This window comes from Mus caroli, chromosome 14 (genome assembly GCF_900094665.2).
Source record: "Mus caroli chromosome 14, CAROLI_EIJ_v1.1, whole genome shotgun sequence".
Lineage (NCBI taxonomy): Eukaryota > Metazoa > Chordata > Mammalia > Rodentia > Muridae > Mus > Mus caroli.
The window spans coordinates 10,839,876-10,862,552 of NC_034583.1; the positions used below are offsets into that span (position 1 = coordinate 10,839,876).

Below are 22,677 nucleotides of genomic sequence, written 5' to 3' on the forward strand. Positions count from 1 at the left end.
AGCCTAGAAACTTAGAATACCCAAGATACAATTTGCAAAACACATGAAACTCAAGAAGAATGAAGACCAAAGTTTGAACACTTTGCCACTTCTTAGAATTAGGAACAAAACACCCATGGAAGGAGTTACAGAGACAAAGTTTGGAGCTAAGACGAAAGCATGGACTATCCAGAGACTACCTGACCTGGGGATACATCCCATAATCAGCCACCAAACGCAGACACTATTGCATACTCCAGCAAGATTTTGCTGAAAGGACCCTGATATAGCTGTCTCTTGTGAGGCTATGCCAGTTCCTGGCAAACACAGAAGTGGATGCTCACAGTCAGCTATTGGATGGAACACATGGCCCCCAATGGAGGAGCCAGAGAAAGTACCCAAGGAGCTGAAGGGGTCTGCAACCTTTTAGGTAGAACAACAATATGAACTAACCAGTACCCCCACAGCTCGTGTCTCTAGCTGCATATGTATCAGAAGATGGCCTAGTCGGCCATCACTGGGAAGAGAGGCCCCTTGGTCTTGCAAACTTTATATGTCCCAGTACAGGAGAACACCAGGGCCAAGAAGTGGGAGTGTGTGGATAGGGGAGGGGGGGCGTGGGGGGAGGGAGCGGCGGCGGAGGATATAGGGAACTTTCAAGATAGCATTTGAAATGTAAATGAAGAAAATATCTAAGAAAAAATTGGAAAAAAAAAAAAACCTGTTGGGAGCTGCTGGATTCCAGATGCAGAGACACAAGACAAGGTACAGAACATTGAAGAGTAGGCATAAGATCAGATCTGATAGACTTCCATGCAAGTAGGCTGCATTAAGCAGTGAGGACCAAACTGAGCCCAAACCCCACGGATGGTTGGGAGTTCTCTGCCTACTATTCCCTTGATGTACATACTACGTAGGATGCACACATAAAGGTGACAGTCAGATTGATGGGGCCATAGACATGCAAGTGTTCCATGTCCTCCTCCATATGGGTCCAAGTGAGAGTGTTGCGTTCCTGTTGGTCAACTGTATCTGACAAGCCCTTGGGTCACATTTTTCTAATACAGCTTTAATATGTCCATACATGCCTGTATCTTTCCAATCAACCTTGATGCATTTATAGGTGCTATTTTTTTACTTTTAGTAATAAGTTGTGTATCAGTTTATGCCTTGTGGGTTGTGCTCCCCAGGCAGCAGTGTCTATACACAAATGTAATGTAGAGTCACCCTTCCTCTGTACATGTTCTCCGTGTGCAGACAAAGTTGCTTCTAAAACGGAGTCTCCTAGAGCAGGACACACCCTGAAAGCTGCCATTCCCCACACTGTGGAGTAACATAGATTCCAACTCAGCCTGATTTGCATATGTCACCTCTAGGTACATCTCTTCTCTGACCTGTTCTATATACATGCTTTCTGTAGCCACCAGTAGTCCAACCAAGCAAATAGTCTACTTTGATGTTAAGACCAGTCTGGGTTGAAATATATCTACACCCAGGTGTCCCTTCCTTCAGGAGCAGAAACTTCAATCCTAGATCTGTCACCAAGATTAATCTATTCCATATCCTGTTACTCACTGTGTGTTTGTTAAGGTGACAGGAAGGACCAGGCGTTCTCCAACAACCTGCCATATTGCATAATTCACTGAAAATAATTACCTAGCCAGGATTCTGGTTTATACCAACAGGGAATGCACTAGATTAAGTATCAATCAGAAAACAAATACAAAACTCTTGCTTTCTGTACCCTAAGTCCTCTGAAAATCTTTTAGTTTAATCTGTATTATCGGCAACGTGAATGAAACTTGAATCTTCTGCTAAGTGAAAGCTGGTCACAAAAGACCAACTACAATTTTACCCCATTTGTCTGAAATGTCAATAGTAGACGATAGAGAAAGAGTAGATTAGGGTGGTCTGCGGCAAAAGGGGTGGGGAAGATGGGTGGGGTGACATGGTGACATTTAAAGGCACTTACAGGGTTTCTTTGGGGGATAATTAAAATATTCTAAGGTTAATAAGTGGTGGTAGTTTCACAAGTCTGTGAGTATATTAAAAGCCACTGACTTGTGTTACCTTTGAATTATATCATAGTAAAGTTGTTACCAAAAGAAAAAAAAAACACTTAAAAAGTAGCATTTTACTATTGTCTTAGTCACGGTTTCTATTCCTGCACAAATATCATGATCAAGAAGCAGTTGGGGAGAAAAGGGTTTATTCAGCTTACACTTCCATACTGCTGTTCATCACCAAAGGAAGTCAGGACTGGAACTCAAGCATGTCAGAAAGCAGGAGCTGATGCAGAAGCCATGAAGGGATGTTCTTTACTGGCTTGCTTCCCCTGGCTTGCTCAGCCTGCTCTCTTATAGAACCAAGACTACCAGCCCAGAGATGGTCCAACCCACAAGGGTGATCACTAATTGATCACTAATTGAGAAAATGCCTTACAGTTGGATCTCATGGAACTGTAGCTCCTTTTTCTGTGATAACCCCAGCCTGTGTCAAGTTGACACAAAACTAGCCAGTGCAACTATATTAACCCATTTTGATATGCAAAATAATATTTATCAATTAATCAAAGGAGCAAATATTAACTAAAAACAAAATTCTCCTGTCCTTTTTGAACAAACAAATGGAGCTTGCTTCCTTATATATTGACTTGAGGGGCTGAGGATGCAGCTCCGTTGTAGCATACCTGTTTTGCAGCTCCTGGTACCATATACTCAGACAAAAATACATAGATATCCTAACAACAAGAGCAAATATACGTGCATGCTTGACAGCGTGACAGTGTGTAGTTTGTAGTGTGAAGCGTAATTCACACAAGCAAGTGGGAGCTGGGGACTGCAGATTAACCTTGACCTCTCCGGATTGTTGGGGGCCTTTGTTGGTTATTCATAATCTCCAATAACCTTTCTGATGATATAAGACAGTTGTATGCTTGATTCCTCAGGCAAACAATTCAGGACACATCTCACATCTTATATAGATATCCAATATCTATATACTTACTAGTGTCCATATTTGACAACAAAGCTAATGTCTGTGCACTTTCCTTATTTGGCCACATTGGCAGCATGTGACTCACTGTAATAGGACACCATCTCTGAAAGCATTATTTTCTGATGAACAATGGACACAGGCAGAACAATTAGTATGCCATTACTTGTGCCTTGGATAAATAAGATTGTTCAGTTAATATTGCAGAGAAGATGCTAGTTGGGGTGCACTTGAAGAACCAAATAAACACCTGTTACCATGCAAAGAGCTACTCACCAGGAAAATAGCCTGAGGGAAGAGCAAGCATTTCTCCCCTAGGTCAGAATGTGAGAAGAGCAGGATCTGCCCCTCACTCAATTAGCATTGCTGTGGTGGTTTGAATGAAAAGTGTTTCCCACAGGTTCACATATTTAATATTTGGTCCTATTTGGCAACATTTGGAAAGAATATAAAACTTTTAACAGATAGAACCTTGCTGGAGAAAGTGTGTTACTGGGTGAGGGCTTTGGATTTTGTAGCCTCATCCTACTTCCAGTTCTGCCTCTTGTGTAATTACTGGATACAATGTAGTCTGATGGCTTCCTGCTCCTACTGCCATGTGGCCCCTGTCATGGCGGACTCTGTCTCTCTAGAACTGTAAACCAAAGTAAATCTTCTTTTTCCTATGTTGCTTTTTGTCAGGGTATTTTATCAGAGCAACAGAAAGGAAACTAATATTCTAGATATTAGCTGGATTCCAGAATCCACCTAATTAAATGGGATAGACATTGGGAGGGGAAAATCTTCAGTGGTGTCCTTCTGCCAAAGCCAATGACAGTCCCAGCTGGTATGGTGAGGTCACAAGAAGGATAAAAGGGAAAGATTAATTCCCTGCATTTTTTCCAACTCTTGTTCATGTCCCCAGAAACCATATCCCTTCGTAGGCAGGCAAGGTTCACAAGTCATAGTCCACAGTTGGTTCCTGCATCTCCTGTCCCTGAAACCTGATATCTGCATCAGCACCAAGAACTCAAAAGCCTCTACTCTGCTGTTATAACTGTAGAAAAGAGGCCACAGCACAATTCTCCTGACATCAATGGCTTTTCTATATACCTTTTCCTGGAAGATACTTGTGTTAATAATTTGGTTTATTTGTTGTTTAAAGGTTACTCTGTGCTTTGTAGCTAGTTGTTTGTGTGCCAGGCACCTGCATGAGCTCATTCCACTTTGCCACTTGCTTTGCATCACTCCTGTTAAAACAATCTCTGTTAGTTACTTGTCTGTCAGTGCAACCAGGTATCTGACAAAAGCAATTTACAGGAGCAAGGGTTTCTTGGAGCTTACAGTTTAAGGATTTAGTCTATAGTGGTGGAGAAGGTATGACTGCAAGAATGGGAGACAGTCATTCTGTTTACCAGGAAACTCAGAAAGATTAAAAAGATGAGTCCACACCTCCCCTACCCCCATCCCCACCCTGCTTCATCTTATTCAACCCATGGTCAGCATAGCTCTTCCTATCTCAGCTAAAGCATCATGAAACACCCAGAGATGTGTTATATGCCAAGAGGTGTGGCCCCTCTGTTGTTCTAAACCTAGTCAAATTGATTGTGAAGGTTAGCCATTACATCTTCCTACTAAGTGTGGCTGGTATCTGAGTGTGGTCTCCATGTACAGTTCTCAACAGTGATGTAGAGAATCTTTCCATAGTCTTTCCCTCACTTTTCCTTCCAGAACAGAGATAGAGAAGCAGAACTAGTTGCTTACATTACATAGTTCTATAGTACGTGTGCCTTCCATAGTGCTTAGCACTATGTGTACTAAATAGGTTCTGACTAGAGTCATCAATAGTGAGTGACTGAAGACAAACCATTCCCTTCTTTTTGTCCCTGCTGCAGGTCTCTCCCAGAATTATTTTTTAAAATAATTTACTGATGAGGGACTGGAGAGATGGTGCAGCCATTAAGAACGCCAAAGTTTGGTTACCACCACCCACTCTGGGTAGCACAATTGCTTGTAGCTCCAGTTCCAGGGGAGCTACTGCTCTCTTCTGGCCTTCATGGGCACCTACATACATGTGTGCATACTAACCCCACAAACACATACACATAAAATTATATTTTTCTAATCTTTAAAAAATGAAAGTAAGTAAAACAATAATAAAACGAAATAATAAAATGCTTGAGCAACTTTGAGTCCAACAAATGGACATCAATTTGCTAGAGCAAAGCAAGCTAAGAAAAGCTGTTGTGATCTAAATCACAATCCTGCCTCAGCAGCTCACCCTGCAAAGCCCTCCTTGTGCATCTGAAGCACCAACACTTTCCGATTAGTATAGGATAAATCATTTCTAAGATATAAAGGGAAGGATTATTTTCTTCATGCCTTTTCTACTTTAAAAGACATGAGCCAAGGGTGACCTGTTGTGCCAAAAGGCTGATGAAAATGTCATAGCAAAATATATAGCCAAGTCTTCTTAACCTCAGCGATCTTAGTTGAAACTTAGAAAAGTTCCCTGAACCCAAGACCTTCCTAAGCACCAAGACCAAGGGGACGTTTCATTTCTGCTGCCTGTTCACATTCACATACCAACAAACCATGCACTTCCTTTCTAATGTTTTTAGCTTATCTAAAGGCTCATGTGTCTTTGGTATATGTGTGGGCATGTGGCCACGGGCTCCACATGAACAGGAAGAAGCAGGCATAGGCAGGAAGTAGGCTGTTCTGATGTTATTTTTACCCAGAGCCTTCTGAGGGAGTTTGAGCCACCAACACAGAACCGAAGGGAGTCACTGTGGTCAGGTTTTCCTTCCTCAGTCAACAGAACTTGGATTCTTTCTTTGCACTCAGCAATGATGGCTTGTGTCCAGTTGCCAATCTGCCTCAGGTACCTGTGCTCATCTCTCCCCAGCTCTCTGCTTCTTAGGGGAAAGCAGCACAACTCATTCCTGGCAGCAGATGTTAGAAGAGGTGGATTGCAGTCTCTGTTTCTCCCATGACCCTAAGGGAAGTTCAACTCCTTAGAGCCCGATGTGTTCACCTGGGAAGTACATGGCTATTGTATCTATTGTACATGACATGATACTGTTTCTTCACCTTCCTCTTTTGTCCTTCGCAGGGTATATCCCCAGCTATTTAGACAAAGACGAGCTCTGTGTAGTGTGTGGGGACAAAGCCACAGGGTACCACTATCGCTGCATCACCTGTGAAGGCTGCAAGGTAAGTGCCAGTGTCCCAGCACAGACTGCAGCTCAGCATCTGCACTCTCCCAGACAGCCACTGGACATCAGGCTTACAGAAAGAGATGTCAACATTGATGACCTTTGGTCTCCAGGGGCCCAGGGGCCCTCTTTATTTTTGATGTGCTCAAGATCTGAATTTTCCTTCTTCCTAAATCATGAATAACTAAATGAAATTTTGCAATAGTGTAGTGTTTTGTTCTTGTGTTTTTAAAACAGAAGGACAACTAACAAAAAGAAAATAAATTAATAACACTTACTTTGAACATTAGAGCATATTTTTTAAATATCCAATCAATCGGCTTTGCTGTTTCTCCTCCCATTTTATGTGCATTGTCTGAGGTTTGCTCCACAGCCTTTCTGCTGTGGCTCTGCATGTCTATGCCCACTTCTGAGGGTTCTATTAGGCAGAATCTTTGAAGCCACTTAAACTCAATTATGTTACAGAATTTATTCAAAGTGGCTTTCAGCAGAGCCTGTAATAAATGGAATCAATTTGCCATCAGGTAATTTTGTGCTCTGCAAACTTTTCTTTGGGAGATTCTTGACAAAAACATACTGGTCACCAAATGGAGTCTACATCTGCCTACTTAACAATCTTAATTAGCAAAATGAAGATAAGCATTATCTTATGTTTTGATCCATCAACCTAGATTATAAAATAAAGACAAGGAACTCAATCCAGAGTAGTGCCCAAGCAGCCGATGCTGTCTGTGTAAATGGGGATGTATTCTAAGCCAGAGACAGACTTCTATTTCCTGTAGAGTTTACAATAAAACTTGTACTGAAGCCAAAAAAAAAAAAAAGAAACCCAAAAAACAAAAAACAACTTTCCCTCCTTCTTCTATCTTTCCTCCTCACCCACCTCCCTTCCCTTCCCTCCTTCATCCACCTTTCCTCCCAAACCTCCCTGCTTTCTTCCTGCCCTTGCCTTTAACTGCTTACAATTCAAATTCACAGGTTGTGGGGACTTAACACAAGCCCAGAAAGGAACCTAAGAGTGAAAAGACCCTCTTAATATGATACAGAAGCAACTTGGGAAAGGGAAAAGGTTTTCAAAAGCAACATCATCTTCAAGAGTGTCAAGAGATTTTAAAAAACAAAACAAAACAACAAAAAAAGCGACACCTCAAGGTTTATTCAAACCAACAGTGTATGTGGCCAGAATCTGTATTACTTTAGCAACAGAAAGATTTGTGAGTTTTTAACTCTGCTGAGGTGTGTAACTTCCTGCACACTTAGCACTTTGTAGAAAGAAGGTTGATGTTCTCATATAACTAACTGTTTTCGAAGAAATGTAACAATATTACAGTACTTTTACAACAATATAAGATAGAAATTTGAATTGAGAGAAAACACAATGAAAAGTCAAGGTGAGTCTTAACTCCCCAAGCAATTCTAACATTTAGAATTCTAAACTTTCTAAAAGGCATAGACATAAACAATTTCTAAACTGTTACATTCTAAAAAAAAAATCTAGTGGCTTGCAGGCCACAGACCATTCCAGGACCATTGAAGGAGTCAGGGCAGGAATGTGAAGCAGACACATGGAGGAAGGCTACTTGCTGGCTTGTCCATGCTTAGCTAGCTTTCTTATACAGATCAGGACCACCTACCCAGAGAGTAAAACCACCCACAGTGAGCTAAGACCCCCTAAATCAATGAACAACCAAGATAATCCCTCACAGATACTCACAAGGCAAAGTTATCTGAGCAATCCCACAATTGTGACTCCTTTAGTTGACTAAGTTATGTCAAGGTGGAAGTTACAGCTAAAAATGATGGGTAGTAACAAAGAGGCCCTGTGTGTGTGTGTGTGTGTGTGTGTGTGTGTGTGTGTGTGTGTGTGTGTGTGGTGATGGTGTTTTGAGACAGATTTTCTATGGGTAACCCTGGCTGTCCTGGAACTCACTCAGTAAGCTAGTCTGGCTCAAGCTCAGAGATCTGCCTGGAGTGCTGAGATTAAAGGCATGCACCACCACACCTGGCTCCATAGATGTCCTTATGTCTGGTTAGTCCATCATATGGGACCATTAAGAAGTTAATCTGGCCGGGCGTGGTGGCGCACGCCTTTAATCCCAGCACTCGGGAGGCAGAGGCAGGCGGATTTCTGAGTTCGAGGCCAGCCTGGTCTACAAAGTGAGTTCCAGGACAGCCAGGGCGACACAGAGAAACCCTGTCTCGAAAAAACCAAAAAAAAAAAAAAAAAAAAAAAAAAAAAAAAAAAGAAGTTAATCTGGCTTTTCTCTGAGTATAGAACTATTTCTGTTATAGGTTTTAAAGGCAAGTTCTCCATTCATGTACAAGTCAATGGAACATGTCCTTACTTAGTCCTTAAGAAGCCTCTTTTGTCAGCTCACAAGTTCTGGTGGTTGGCTTGGTTTTGGTGCTGGGGAATTAACTCAGAGCTTCATGCATGTTCAGCATGTTTTATGCTGCTGAGCTATGCCCCTAACCCCTAAAATGATTTTTCACATAAATGTCTTATCTTTAATTCTATCTCCGGGAGTTAATTTTCATTGCTTTTTTTTAAGTTAAGAGACTTATCATCCTTACATCTATCAAAAAGTAATATTTCCTCACCTATGGTAAAAGATGCTTTTCCACAGATTGAATATTGCTTAAAAGGAATTTCGTCCATGAATCAGAAGTAGGCTCAGAAAAGAAACAGCACAGCATGCTGCAGTGCTTCTATTTTCTACAAAAGTGAAGTACTCATGCCATTAAGGAGTACACAGAATACCTTTGTTGAGATATACAATCCTGTCCTCATTCTGTTACAGCCTTGCTCACCCTGGCCTCAACGTGGTCTTTGTAGGCCACCAGTGTAAGGGAGAAAGGGTTCCTGCTCAGCAACTGTCCACATCTTCCCTGGCTAGCTTCTCGGTAAACATGGCTTCCTCCTGGAAGAGAGTTGTTCTGCCTCCTCCCAGTGCATCTTGTCAGAAATGACTGGGTTTCTTTTGTCCCCTATTCTGCCTGGGACAGAGAGCACAGTTAGGGAAGGGAAAGCCACAAGAAAACTTGCCTTTCATTCTGGAGTCAAGCTGTGACATGGCCCTCTGGGCAGATTCACTCATTCTGCACCTGAGGAAACATGGTTGATGTCTCGCTCATCCAGCTGCTTGTGTGTGGTTCCTGGACCTGTAACAGCATATCGTGCAGAGGCATGCACACATGTTTAAGAACACAAATCCCCAATTCTTAGAGTTTTCCTGTTAGAATTTTATTTTGAAAGAAATCATATTTCCTTTTTTAAAAATGACAGATATGAGTCTTGGTTATTTCTGCTTTGCTTAATATAAGGTCCTACTCTAGACCCTATTATTGCAAGAAAGAGCTTTTTCTGAGTAGGGACTATGCAAGTGGGCATGTGCCCACAACCAAAGCCAAAAACTTAAATGAAAGAGCAAAAATGGGCAAAATCTGGGGCAACTGGGGCAAAGGGATGCAGCGTGAATCTGCTGCCCATCTGTGCCCACCACAGGGTCTTGAGAAAGTTGTATAAATTAGCAAAATCTAGAATTAAATAATGTTCTTCAGAGAAGAGAAAGCCTGTTGAACTCATATGCCTACAGATACTGGAGGAAAAGAAGGTTTTAGAAGGCCTCAAGCTCAAGTTTTCTGTTCTTCAAGTCCTGTTGTTTAAAAGGTTAAGAGAGGGGGCTGGTGAGATGGCTCAGTGGGTAAGAGCACCCGACTGTTCTTCCGAAGGTCTAGAGTTCAAATCCCAGCAATCACATGGTGGCTCACAACCATCTGTAACGAGATCTGGTGCCCTCTCCTGGAGTGTCTGAAGACAGCTACAGTGTACTTACATATAATAAATAAATAAGTCTTTAAAAAAAAAAAAAAAAAAAGGTTAAGAGAGTTGGTCATGGCCATCATTTTTTTCATCTTCTCCTCCTCTTCCTCCTCCTCCTTCTCCTCCTCTTTTTGCTTCTGCTTCTCTTCATGCTCCTCTTCTTCTTCTCCTCTGTCTCCTCCTCCTCCTTCTCCCTCTTCCTCTTCGTCTTCCTCTTTCCTCTTTTTCAATTTTTTTTTTGAAATTAGATTATTTTTAATACAAACACCCCAACCACAGTTTCTCCTCTGTCTACACATTCCAGATCCCCCACAGCTTCTTTCCCTTCAGAAAAACAGGCCTCCAAAAGAGGACAGCTAAACAGGACAAAACAGGCTACATATAGACAAAAACCCTGAGGCTGGACAAGACAACCCAATTGGAGAAGAAAAATCCCAAGAACAAGTCACAGAGTCATAGATACACCCACCCCCACAGTTAGGAGTGCCACCAAACCACCAAGCTAACAGTCACAACATAAACAAAGAGGGCCTGGTACAGACCCATGCAAGGGCCCTTGCTTGCTGCTTCAGCCTCTGTGAGCCCATGTGAGCCCTACTTAGTCGATTCAGTGAGCCATGTTCTCCTGGTGTCCTTCATCTCCTTTGTTCCCTGATTTGCTATGGGAGGGACGTGATGGAGACCTCCAATTTAGATTCTCTACCTACATAATGTCTGGCTGTGGGTCTCTGTATCTGTTCTCATCTGGCCAGAGGAAGCCTCTCTGTTGATGACTAGATAAGGCACTGATCTGTAAGTATAACAAAATGTCATTAAAAATCATTTCATTTCATTGTTTTATTTTGTTTTTCCAGTCATGTTTAGTTCTATGCTAGGTCTCTGAACTATCCATTCTCTGGTTCCTGGCCATCCAGGCTCCTTCTCATGGAGTGGGCCTCAAGTTAAACCAAACATTGGTTGGCCACTCCCACAAGTTCTATGCCACCATCAACCCAGTCCATCTTCCAGGTAGGACAGATTATAGGACAAGGGTTGGTATCCAGGTTTCTCTTTCTGTAGGCTTCCCAGACCAGAGACTAGAGGGTAGGGATGTAGGTTTCATACAGACACCAGTTCCACCTTTCTGTATGCAATGAACTGGGTGGTTGTTGTCCTCAGCAATGGAGCCTTGCTGTCAGTTTTCAAAGAGTGACCCTCTTTTCAAGTATCAGCCTGGGTTGTTTAGGGCTCTCCATAGGACACCCTCAGTCAACAGTTCAACCAAACACAACCAGATCTTGCCACTGGAAGTTTTGCCTGTCTACAAAAAGATGGCCAGTTCAGACTCTGTATCCTCCATTCTAGGAGTCCTCACTAGAGTCACCCTCATAGATTCCAGGATGTTTCTACAGCACTACGCTTCCATATCTCCTTCCAAACACTTCCTAATTTCAGCTGTCTCTCTTGCGTTCTTTCCCTCCATCTCCTACCCCAACCTAATCCCTCCCTCTCCTCTCCCTATCCAAATCCGGTCTAACAGCAAAATCAATTCTATTTCCCCCTTCCCATGGAGATCCATGCATCCCCCCCTAGAGCTGCTTTATCTAACCTCTCTGGGTTTGTTATTATCCTCTTTGTAACAGCTACTATCCATTTATAACTGAATATATACCATATGTTTTTCTAGGTCAGGGTTATCTCACTCAGGATGATTTTTTTTCTTAATTTCTTCCATTCACCTTCAAATTTCATAGTGTCTATTTTTTGCCCACTGAATAATAATCCATTGTGTAAATGTACCACATTTTCTTTATCTGTTCTTGGCTTGAGGGATATCTGGGTTGTTTCCAGTTTCTGGCTATTGTGAATAAAGCTGTAATGAACACAGTTGAGCATCTTTGGGTATAGATCATGGCCATCTTAAGAGTCGAAGAAGAATTAAGTGAAATCTCTAAATGAAATAAAGACATATATTTAGTCACCAAACAATTTTAAGTGTTCTTGGTGTGTACATATTCATTGTACATAGTAATGGATTTCTTATGGAAATATTCAATCAAGTATCCTGCACTTTTAATTCAGGATAAAGTAATAAATCTCTTCATTCACTTAGCAGAAAAATGATGACCTATGTAAATAAAGGTTATACCATATAATGTATAGAAAAATAAGAGCAAACACCAGGTTGCCCGCTGGCTTCATTTCTTTGAGTAAAATACATAATAGTGAAGACACTGCAGCCCTGTGAAACCTCCCTCAGCTCCTTAGATTCACTTGCCACCACCATCCTCCATTTGAGGGTATAAAGTAGGAGGCCCCAGCACAGGCTAAGGACCAGAACAATTGCTCTGATTCTTAGGTAGACAAAACTCCAGAGTCATTTGGTTTCAGAAAATATGAACCTATTATCTCGGGTCTTTCTCATTTTAGGGCTTCTTTAGAAGAACCATTCAGAAAAGTCTCCATCCATCTTATTCCTGTAAATATGAAGGAAAGTGCATCATAGACAAAGTCACCCGCAACCAGTGCCAGGAATGTCGCTTTAAGAAATGCATCTATGTTGGCATGGCAACAGACTGTAAGTACATGTTCTTCATTCACTTGATATTGTGAAGTGTGGAGCGGGGAGAGGTTTTGGTTCAAGATCAACAAAGAAAGCAGGAATCCTTGTGGATAGAGTGTGGCTCTCACACACCCTCCCTCCCCACATTCAGTCTTGCCATAGGTAAAAATCATTGGCTTTCTTCCTCCTGACTTATCAATTCCCAACTTCCAAAGCATCCAGATGATATGAGAAGGGGTAGTTAGATCATCCTGTGTGGGTTTGAAGCATGTAGCTTGGTCACTTCTCACACACAGGCTCCACATGCTGAGAGGCTTAGAGACCAGTCCTTGTGTTTTCAAAAGCAGAAATAAATTAACTTGGTAGACATCTTTGAGATGGAGTACTGCAGAAAACATCATGCTTAAGAACTTTTTAAGAATTCAAGTTGAAGGTTCCCACATGAGTCATACTGCTGTTGATAGCTTGTTGTATTTTTATCCAAAATAGATTTTTTAACTGGAACTCAGTTTTCTCAGTGCCATAGCACATGGCACTGAGATTGACCCTGGAGTCTCTCCTCCTAATCCTGGGCCAGCAGTTTACACTCGTCACCTTAATCCTAAAACAAAGAACCGCATCATTTGGTGTATACAGCTTCCCTCTGCCAGGAATCAGTAAGGGTGATTCCCACAGCTGTCATGATTATACACCAGCAATTTCAATCATAAGTTTAAAAGGAAAGTGAAAAGCACATCAAAGAAAGCAAAGGCAATGAGAATGTCCCTGATATAGAAAGAAGTGATCCTAGTTTGTATTGGGACCATAAACGGTGTTCTCTCTGAGAGAATAAAAAAGAAAATCTATGATTTCCTCATAGAAGAAAATGCTGCAGAGTGTATTATGAGATCTGTTAGGGTTTCAGGCTGGAAATACTGTCCATTCATGCCTCAGGCAGGGCATCTCTACCTCTAAAGGATCTGGGCCCTTTTCTGACCAGGATGTGAATATGATTAGCTAAAAACCAAATACTTACATATCACTATTCCAAACCACTATTGTTTAAACAGCCATTAATTATTTCATTAAGTTTAAGATGTGAGTAGTTATGGGGTTTAAGATGCTCAAAGTCCATCTAGACTGGTGATACAAATGCTGAGCCCTTTTATCTTCTGGTGAGGCATTTCAAAAGCTCCAGGTTACTTAAAAACAAAACCTCTGCTCGGGAACAGCCAGATAATCATTAGGTAGTGGCATCTGCCACCCAGCCCCAAGCCTGACAGCCTAGAAACCCAGTTCCTGAAAACCCACGTGGTAGAAGGAGAGAATGGACTCCCACAGGTGTCCTCTCACAGGGCTGAGGGTATGCACATGGACACATGCGTGCATGCACACACACACACTTCAACAAATAAGTAAACAACAAGAAGGAAAAAAAAAGAAAAGCAAACCTCCATGCTCGTGCCAGTCCTATCACTGACAAGGCATGTAACCCCCAGATTCCTGCCTGAGAACCCCCCACATACCTTACAGTTTCAAGCCCAGGATTCAGTCAATTCAGCTGCAATACTGTGGCATACTGAAAGCCTTGAAGCAATGGGGCTTCAGTTTTGTGAGCCTTTAGGAGGTAAACCAAAGTTACCTCACAAGGCTCATCCATATTTCCCACATCTGAGGACTCTCCTGTGACATGGGTGGCTGAATCCTGAGGGGATACTGCTAGAGGGCTTGTGAACTAACTGGACACCTTGCTTTTCTTCTTGCTATGTCCCTTTACACGGCACAAGGACAGTGTGCCTTCATTGTAGGAACCGAAGGCAGGAGTCCTGGGTCTTCCCCTGCCTCTACCATGAGCTTGATCTGACCTTAGACAAGTCATAGTCTGGTCCATCTTCTGTGAAAAGAGAATGGACCTAACTGCAGTCATCTGAAGCCTGAGCTGTGCTCAGGGTAAGAGTGCTTGCAGTGAAAACAAGAGGACCTGAGTTCTAACCTCCAACACACATGTAAAAGCTGCAACGACCACATGTATTGGGTGAAGGACAAGTACATTCTGTGGACTTGCTAGCCAGGAACTTAGCCTACATGGCAAGCTTCAGATTCAGTGACAGAGCCTGTCCCAAAAATGTGAGTGTGGATTGAGGAACACTCCTGGCATACTTCTCTGGCTTCCATGTGTGTACACAGAAGTTCACTACCACACACACACACACATACACACACAAAATAATATTAATAATAATAACAATTAAGTAAAATAAAATAAAGTAAAGTAAAAGTAAATAAAGCCTGAGTCTCTCAATCTTACTACAAATCTAATGAAATAGTCTATTTGAAAACTAACCACAGAAAGATAGGTTTCTTGTTCCTTTTTGCACAAATGGTAAATATGACTATATTTACTGAACACTTACCATATTCACATTGCCATAGTGAATACCTTGTATGTGGGCATTATTGATCCCATCTGGGTAAAGGGAGACATGAAAGCTCAGAGAACCGAACAAACTTGCTTAGGTGTCACACAGCTAGAAGGTGCTGGTGTCAGGACTCAAACCCACATCTTTCTAGTCCAAGGCTCTTTATCTACCATGGAGGACAGACCAGGTACAAAGATTTGCAAAGATGTACCTGTAAGGCTCAAGAGAATCAAAGCCAAATTACAGTCTGCCCTGAGGGAGCCAGGAAGAACCATTCCCCTCCCATCACTACTCCAGAAGACTTCCTTAACAGGAAGCACAGGAGGCCCAGGGGTGAATGCAGATGGCTGCCCAACTGATTTCTCTGCTAGTGTGGTTTTAAGTCTCTCTGCTTTAGTCTGGTTTCAGCCACTGCCTTCTGTAGAGCTGAGTTCCTAGTGCCCATGCCCCTTCCAAGCTCTGCTTTGGACACTTGGTCTGGACACTGGACTCATAGTGGGCTGTTTGTTATGAGAGGGAAAATGTGCCCCATGTGGCCTGAGGCTCAGAAACTACAATCTGCTCCAAGCTCTGGATTAGCAGTGGGTCCTCTCACCTTTCTACCTTGCAGTGGTGCTGGATGACAGCAAGAGGCTAGCCAAGCGGAAGCTTATAGAGGAGAACCGTGAGAAGAGGCGGCGGGAAGAGCTACAGAAATCAATTGGGCACAAGCCAGAACCCACGGATGAGGAGTGGGAGCTCATCAAGACAGTCACTGAGGCCCACGTGGCCACCAATGCCCAGGGCAGCCACTGGAAGCAGAAGCGGAAATTTCTGGTAAGGCTTCTGACCAAGCTCACTATTTATGTATCCTTTGTTTTCTGCCAAAGTTTAGAGTCCTCTGGACCCTCCTGACATTAGTCTCCTATTTTTGTGATGGGCAGTTGCAGCTCAGAGTGGCTGGAACTGCAATGATGCCAATGAGGTTACAGAGGCTACTGGAGCAATATTCACTCACTGGAACTTAGAGCAGCTTCCTGGGCCTCCAACCTCACGGTGAGGCCAGGGATGGAACCTCTCCTCAGGAATGTCTGCTATCTGATGGCTTACCCTTCTCCCCCCTTCTGCCTTCAGACTACCAGTGTTTATATTCAGCTATCTAGGCTTGTTCACATGCCCCCTTCAGCAAAATCTCTAGGATGAAGGGTCTCAGACTTCAGATTTAAGATTTTATCTGCCAGAGTTCAAATGCTTGTCTAGGAATAAAAGCTTGAGTTCAGAAGCCAGAGAAAATGGGCATAGTGATGGGGAAAGCAGAGAGACAAGGCAGAGCTTTTGGATCTGTGTGCACTTATTGGATTTTAAAGTGAAACCCCTTCCCATCCATTTCTCATTTAGACTTCCTGGTGTTCTAATGTTTCTGGAGTTGCTATCCCTGTTTTATCGATAGGCAAGTCAATCCCAAGGTCATACATAAATGCCCCAGATGATATGGCAGTAAGTGACTAAGCCAGGCCCAAAGCCAACATGCCCTCTGATTTCAAGTCTCCCTTCCCACTTCATTAAACAAACTTCCTGCCCAAGCCAGTGTCTAGCCACCTCAGAGACTGGATTTGCCTTCACAAAGGCTTTTGTGAGCACTTTTCTGGCCTGTGGATCTGTCTATACATCAGAGTTGCTGTCTTTAAACAAGGAGCTGAGGTGGTGAAATTGCCTGTGTACCACAACAGTGACATTATAATGCAATGGTTTTACACTTATAATCATAGTACTCAGAAACCCAAAGTAAGAAGGTTGCAAGTTCAAGGCCTGCTTGAGTTACCAGTCCAGCCCAAGACACTTAACAAGATCTTGCCTCAAAAGTTAAAGCCAGAAAGAGCTGTCACACAGCTCAGTGGTATAGCATTTGCCCAGCCTGCATGAGATGCTGGGTCAGTATCCAGCACCATAAGTAACAATCACAAAAGGAAATTTTGGAAAGAAAGGGCTATGAATAATTTGCCTTTCCTACACCAAATCCTCTCACTTTCACCGTAAACAAATACTGTCATATGCTACTTTAGAAAAGTCACCAAACACTGAAATGATGCTTATGCTGTGCCAGATTCGAGTCTAAATGCTTTGCTCCCTAATCTTCAGACCCTATACCACCTCTATAGGTAGAAACAAAGAATACCTCCATTTACAGGACAGAGAGATGTGGGAAACTTGTGGGGCTCCCACAGCTAGATTGTGCTAAGACATGGAGGAGCAGGTATAGCCAGTGCTGGGTCTGCCTGGGCTCCTTCTGCCCACCGCCCATGTAGCCTAACCCACCAAACTAAGAGAGGCCTTGTGAAGGTGGCATTCCACTGCTTCACCCTGGTGTATCTATCTGGAAATTAAACTGCACTTATTCTGTATAATAGGCCAATTCCAATCCAATATATCTGGACCATATCAGCACAAACTCCATCATACCCACGGGCCTAAGTCTATCAAAGTGTACTCTTTCCTCAGAAGTGTGGGCCACTGCCAGGCCTGGTGCTGCATTCTAATTCTAAGTAGTCAACAGAAGTGGAAATCAAGCTGAATTCTGAGTCAGATGGAGGAGTCAGGGCCCATTCTGGACTCGTGGAGAATTTTATGCTTTCCCCACCTAGGAGAGGATGAATCTAATTAAGCCAGTTTCTGACATAACTAAAATACATGTTTTAGAGTCTAAGGATTTAGTCTTTTAACTTATGTATATTTGTATAGGTCTATGTGAGAATAAATGTATGTGTACATGTGTCGAAAGCCAGCTTGACACCCAGGCTAAACTGAGATATGGTGTTGGTGATTGGGGTCATTGCTCATAGCAGCCAATGGTGGGAAGGGGCTCTGCTGATAGCAGCAGGAGATTTACAGGGTGATGGGAGTACAACTTAATTATCTGGGGCCAGAACTCTCAGTAACTGGGCAAGAAACTCTGAACTCATTTAACTCTTGAGAGAAAGAAAAGGATAAAAGTCATGCATACATTCACACACACACACACACACACACACACATGCACACACACACACACACACACACACACACACACACACACACACTGCTGGGCCTGACCACCTGTTTCATCAATTTTACAAGTGCACATGCATCCTTATATACATACATATATGCCTACATATATATTTATGCATGTATATATACACAGTCAGACATGTATACATTATACATATTGTACAGATAGACATATATACATATATACACATTTGGTGGATGGAGCAGAGTCCCAACAACCACACTTTATTTTTTCTCTCAGCTTTTTTATAACTTCTTAGACAAAGGTTCTTAATAAAATTATGTCATAGATAAAATGTCAAACAAGAGGGAGTTACAGAAGAATGTCAATAGCAAGTTCAAAGGATTGTTTCAGTCTGAAAGCTCATTATAAGTTCAAAGCAACAGTTTCACATAGCCTTATTTTATCATGGAGCACACCTGTCAATTCATCTTTGAACCTGACCTAGAATGAATTTTTTTCCTTGATCATTAGTCTGTCTCCAGTCTATTTTTCTTTCTGGCACAGTCTATGTGCTTGTTGTGCATGAAAGCTCACTGCATTCCTTCTTATGCAGCCTTTACCTGCTATCCTAAGAGACCTGGGCACATTCTATTCTTGATTCTAACTTTATTATATCTTTCTGGCAAAACAACTAAAACCATCTCCTTAAACTTTTTATCAAGTATTCTAACTTTCTAAAAATATATGAATCAAATTAGGAATTCTATAAAGTCATTAATTTATCTAAATAGCATTAATACATGAAAGTACATCTTCATATTGATCTGCAGGAAATTTTCCCAACAGAGTGGGAAAACTCAGGAAACAGTGGGCTCTGTCAGATGTAAGAGGGTTACTGCAGTAGCAAGCTGATCAGCAGCAAGAAACAATCCTGGGAAAAAGTTTCTGGGCTCCATGCCTCTCCAGGGTGCACCCATCACAGCCATGCAAAATGATGGGCCATCTCTTGCCATAAGCTTTCCTGCATGATTCCTTCCATGCATGTATGTTAGTGTAAGAATGAGTGTATGCGTGTGCACATATGTCTGTGTGGGAATATATTTATGTATGTATGTACATGTATGTCTGTGTGGAGATACATGTATCCATGTGTGTCTGTGTGGTGATGTACACACATGTGCATGTGTCTGTATATGTCTATGTGGAGAGGTGTACAGTTGTATGTGGGTACATGTGTGTCTACATGGGATGTAAGTTAGGGTTTTACCACTGTGAACAAACACTATGACCAAGACAACTCTTGTAAGGACAACATTTACTGGGAAAGGTTTACAGGTTCAGAGGTTCAGTCCTCAAGGCAGAAACATGGCAGCATCTAGGCAGGCATGGTGCAGCAGAGTTAAGAGTTCTACATCTTCATCTGAAGACTGCTAGTAGGAGACTAACTTCCAGGCAGTTAAGATGAGAGTCTTAAGCCCACACTAACAGTGACACACCCACTCCAAGGCCACACCTCCAAATAGTGCTATTCTCCGGGCCAAAAATATTCAAACCACTACAAGATGTGTGTGTGTGTGTGTGTGTGTGTGTGTGTGTGTGTGTGTGTGTGTGTGTGTGTGTAAATGTATGTCTGTGTGGGGATATGAGTATGTGAGTGCAGATACTTCCAGAGACAAGAGGTGTCAGATCCTGCTGGAGCTAGAGTTACAGGTGGTTATGAATTACAGATAGTGCATGCTGGGAATTGAAATTGAGTCCTTTACAAGAGTCGTATGCACTCTTAACCTGAGCAATCTCTCCTGTCCAAGATCTATTTTTTTAAAATCTAAGAAGCATCCATTGGAACTATAGAAGTATGTAGCTCAGTCACTAAAACGCTTGTTAAATAGACATGAGGGCCTGACTTTAGTCCCCAGCACTCAAATAAAGCTAAAGCCAGGCATAGTGGTACATACATGCAATCCCAACACTGGAGAAATGAAAACAGAGCCCAGATAACCAGCTAATCTAACATAATTAGTGAGCTGTAGGTCAGTGAGAAATCCTGTCTTAAAAACATAAGATGGACAACTAAGAAATAATACCCACATTGATCTCTGGGGTTCATGACTTACATACTTTGCCAGTATGCAAGTATGCTTGTGCACCCACACACACTACACACACACAAACACACACTACACACACACAAACACACACACACTATACACACACAAACACACATACACTACACACACTACACACACACACACACACACACACACACACACGAGAGAGGGAGGGGAAGGGAGAGAGGAAGGGAGGAAGGGAAGGAGGGAGAGGTATTAATGATCAGATGTTATGGGAATCATAAAGTAAGTCATGTTCCTTATATAACAAGGGCAAGCAGTAAGGGATATCAAAGATAGTAAGTATGGTCAGTGTTGAATACATTGAAGGTTGTAAACTGTATGAAGGTACAGAGTTCTTGTGAGTGGAAGATGGGGAAAGACTTCATTCCTCTAACTAGAGCATTGAAAACAGAAAAGGGCAAAATATCAAGACATAAGAATCAGCCTTGATGTCTCACCTTCAAGGCTCCTAATAGTCTTCATGAATTTGATCATCCAAAGAAGAAAAGTGTGGCAAAGTGGCCTGCTGTTAAACTTCAGTCAGAGCAATGAGGTGATCTCTGCACTGGTTTTCTTCAGGAAGCTGATGAAAGCAGCTATTATACCCAGCAGGGCAGTACAACATGACATGTGACATGTACCTTGTATAGATCCCTGATATGTTCAGGATCCAAATGTAAATAATGGCTTCTTGGTGCCTGCTGTTCTAAGGTTTCTAGATTGACCCGGATCCTTCTCTGTCCCATCTTACTCTACCATACAACCTTTGTGCCTAGATCACCCCTGGGCCATAATGGGACTAGGGCAACCCAGGTCCACTAAGCACTAGCTCTCCAGTGCTTGTGGGAGAAACTCTCAAAAGCATATCTAGGAATAGCTACCACTACACAATACTCCTCAGTATACACAAGCCCTGTCTCCTACAGAAAGAACCTTCTTCCCTCTCCTTGAAAATGGCTGTACTGTGACTACTTTAATAAGAGGATTTTAGCAGAAGAGATGTTTAAGTGAGTTCTTAGTTTCTTCTTAGTCATAAGAAACTTTGCAGGTGCTGGGACAGTAGCTTTGTGGTAGAGAGCTTATGCAAATGCATGAGGTTCTTGGTTCCACAGCCTTAAGCACGTGGGCACAGGAGAAAATTTTCCTGAACACAACACCAATAGCTTGTGCTCTAAGATCAAGAATTGACAAATAGTGCCTCATAAAATTGAAAGGCTTCTGTAAGGCAAAGGACACTGTCAATAGGAGAAAAATGGCAACCAAAAGATTGGGGAAAGATCTTTACCAATCATACATCTGATAGAGGGCTAATATCCAATATCTACAAAGAACTCAAGAAGGCAGACTCCAGAGAACCAAACAACTCTATTAAAAATGGGGCACAGAGCTAAACAGAGAATTCTCAACTGAGGAAATGCCAATGGCTGAGAAGAACCCAAAGAAATATTCAACAGCCTTAATCATCTGGGAAATGCAAATCAAAACAACCCTGAAATTCCACCTCACACCAGTCAGAATGGCTAAGATGAAAAAAAAAAAAAAAACGGGAACAGCAGATGCTGGCAAGGATGTGGAGAAAGAGGAACACTCCTCCATTTCTGTTGGGATTGCAAGCTGGTACAACCACTCTGGAAATCAGTTTGGCAGTTCCTCGGAAAATTGGACATAGCACTACCTGAGGACCCAGCTATACCACTCCTGAGCATATACCCAGAAGATGCCCCAGTACAGGGGATTGCCAGGGCCAGGAAGCAGGAGTGGGTGGGTAGGGAAGCAGGGTGGGGGAGGGTATAGGGGATTTTGGGGATAGCATTTGGAATGTAAATGAAGAAAATATCTAATAAAAATTTTATTTTTTTTTTAAAAAGACAATATAACCCTGAATGAGGTAACCCAATCACAAAAGAACATGCATGGTATGCACTCACTGATAAATGGATATTAGCCCAGAAGCTCAGAATACCCATGATACAATTCACAAACCACATGAAGCTCAAGAAGAAGGAAGACCAAAGTGTGGATACTTGGGACCTCCTTAGAAGGGGAAACAAAATACCCATGGGAAGAGATATAGAAACAAAGTGTGGTATAGAGACTTTAGGAAAGGCCAACCAGAGATTGTCCCACCTAGGGATCCATTCCATATACAGTTACCAAACCCAGACACTATTGCAGATGCCAACAAGAGCTAGCTGACAGGAGCTTGATAAAGCTGTCTCCTGAGATGCTCTGCCAGTGCCTGACAAATACAGAAGTGGATGCTCTCAGCCAACCATTGGACTAAGCACAGGGTCCCCAATGGGGGATCTAGAGAAAGGACCCAAGAAGCTGAAAGGGATTGCAACTCCCTAGGAGGAACAACAATATGAACTAACCAGTAACCCCAGAGCTTCCAGGGACTAAACCACCAACCAAACACATGGAAGGACCCAGGGCTCCAGCTGCATAAGTAGCAGAGGATGGCCTTGTCAAACATCAATGAGAGGAGAGGCTCTTGGTCCTATTAAGGCTTGACGTGCCAGTGTAGGGGAATGCCAGGACAGGAAAGTGGGAGTGGTTGGGTTGGTGTCTTAGTCAGGGTTTCTATTCCTGCACAAACATCATGACCAAGAAGCAAGTTGGGGAGGAAAGGGTTTATTCGGCTTACACTTCCATGCTGCT

The 22,677-nt window shown here is 42.5% G+C and overlaps 1 protein-coding gene and 1 long non-coding RNA gene across 15 annotated transcripts in view; one reads left to right on the forward strand and one right to left on the reverse strand.

Moving 5' to 3' along the window:
* The window catches only part of Thrb (thyroid hormone receptor beta), a 388,991-nt gene that overhangs the window by 346,237 nt on the left and 20,077 nt on the right, over nucleotides 1-22,677 (forward strand). For all 14 annotated transcript variants that reach the window (XM_029469084.1, XM_029469083.1, XM_029469081.1 and 11 more), the window contains 3 exons: nucleotides 6,068-6,168; nucleotides 12,403-12,550; nucleotides 15,545-15,750. In XM_029469084.1, the coding sequence (XP_029324944.1) occupies nucleotides 6,068-6,168; nucleotides 12,403-12,550; nucleotides 15,545-15,750 (455 nt within the window). The remainder of the gene's footprint in view (nucleotides 1-6,067; nucleotides 6,169-12,402; nucleotides 12,551-15,544; nucleotides 15,751-22,677) is intronic.
* LOC110308861 overlaps nucleotides 1-22,677 on the reverse strand; it is a 93,085-nt gene that overhangs the window by 66,701 nt on the left and 3,707 nt on the right. The window lies entirely within an intron of this gene.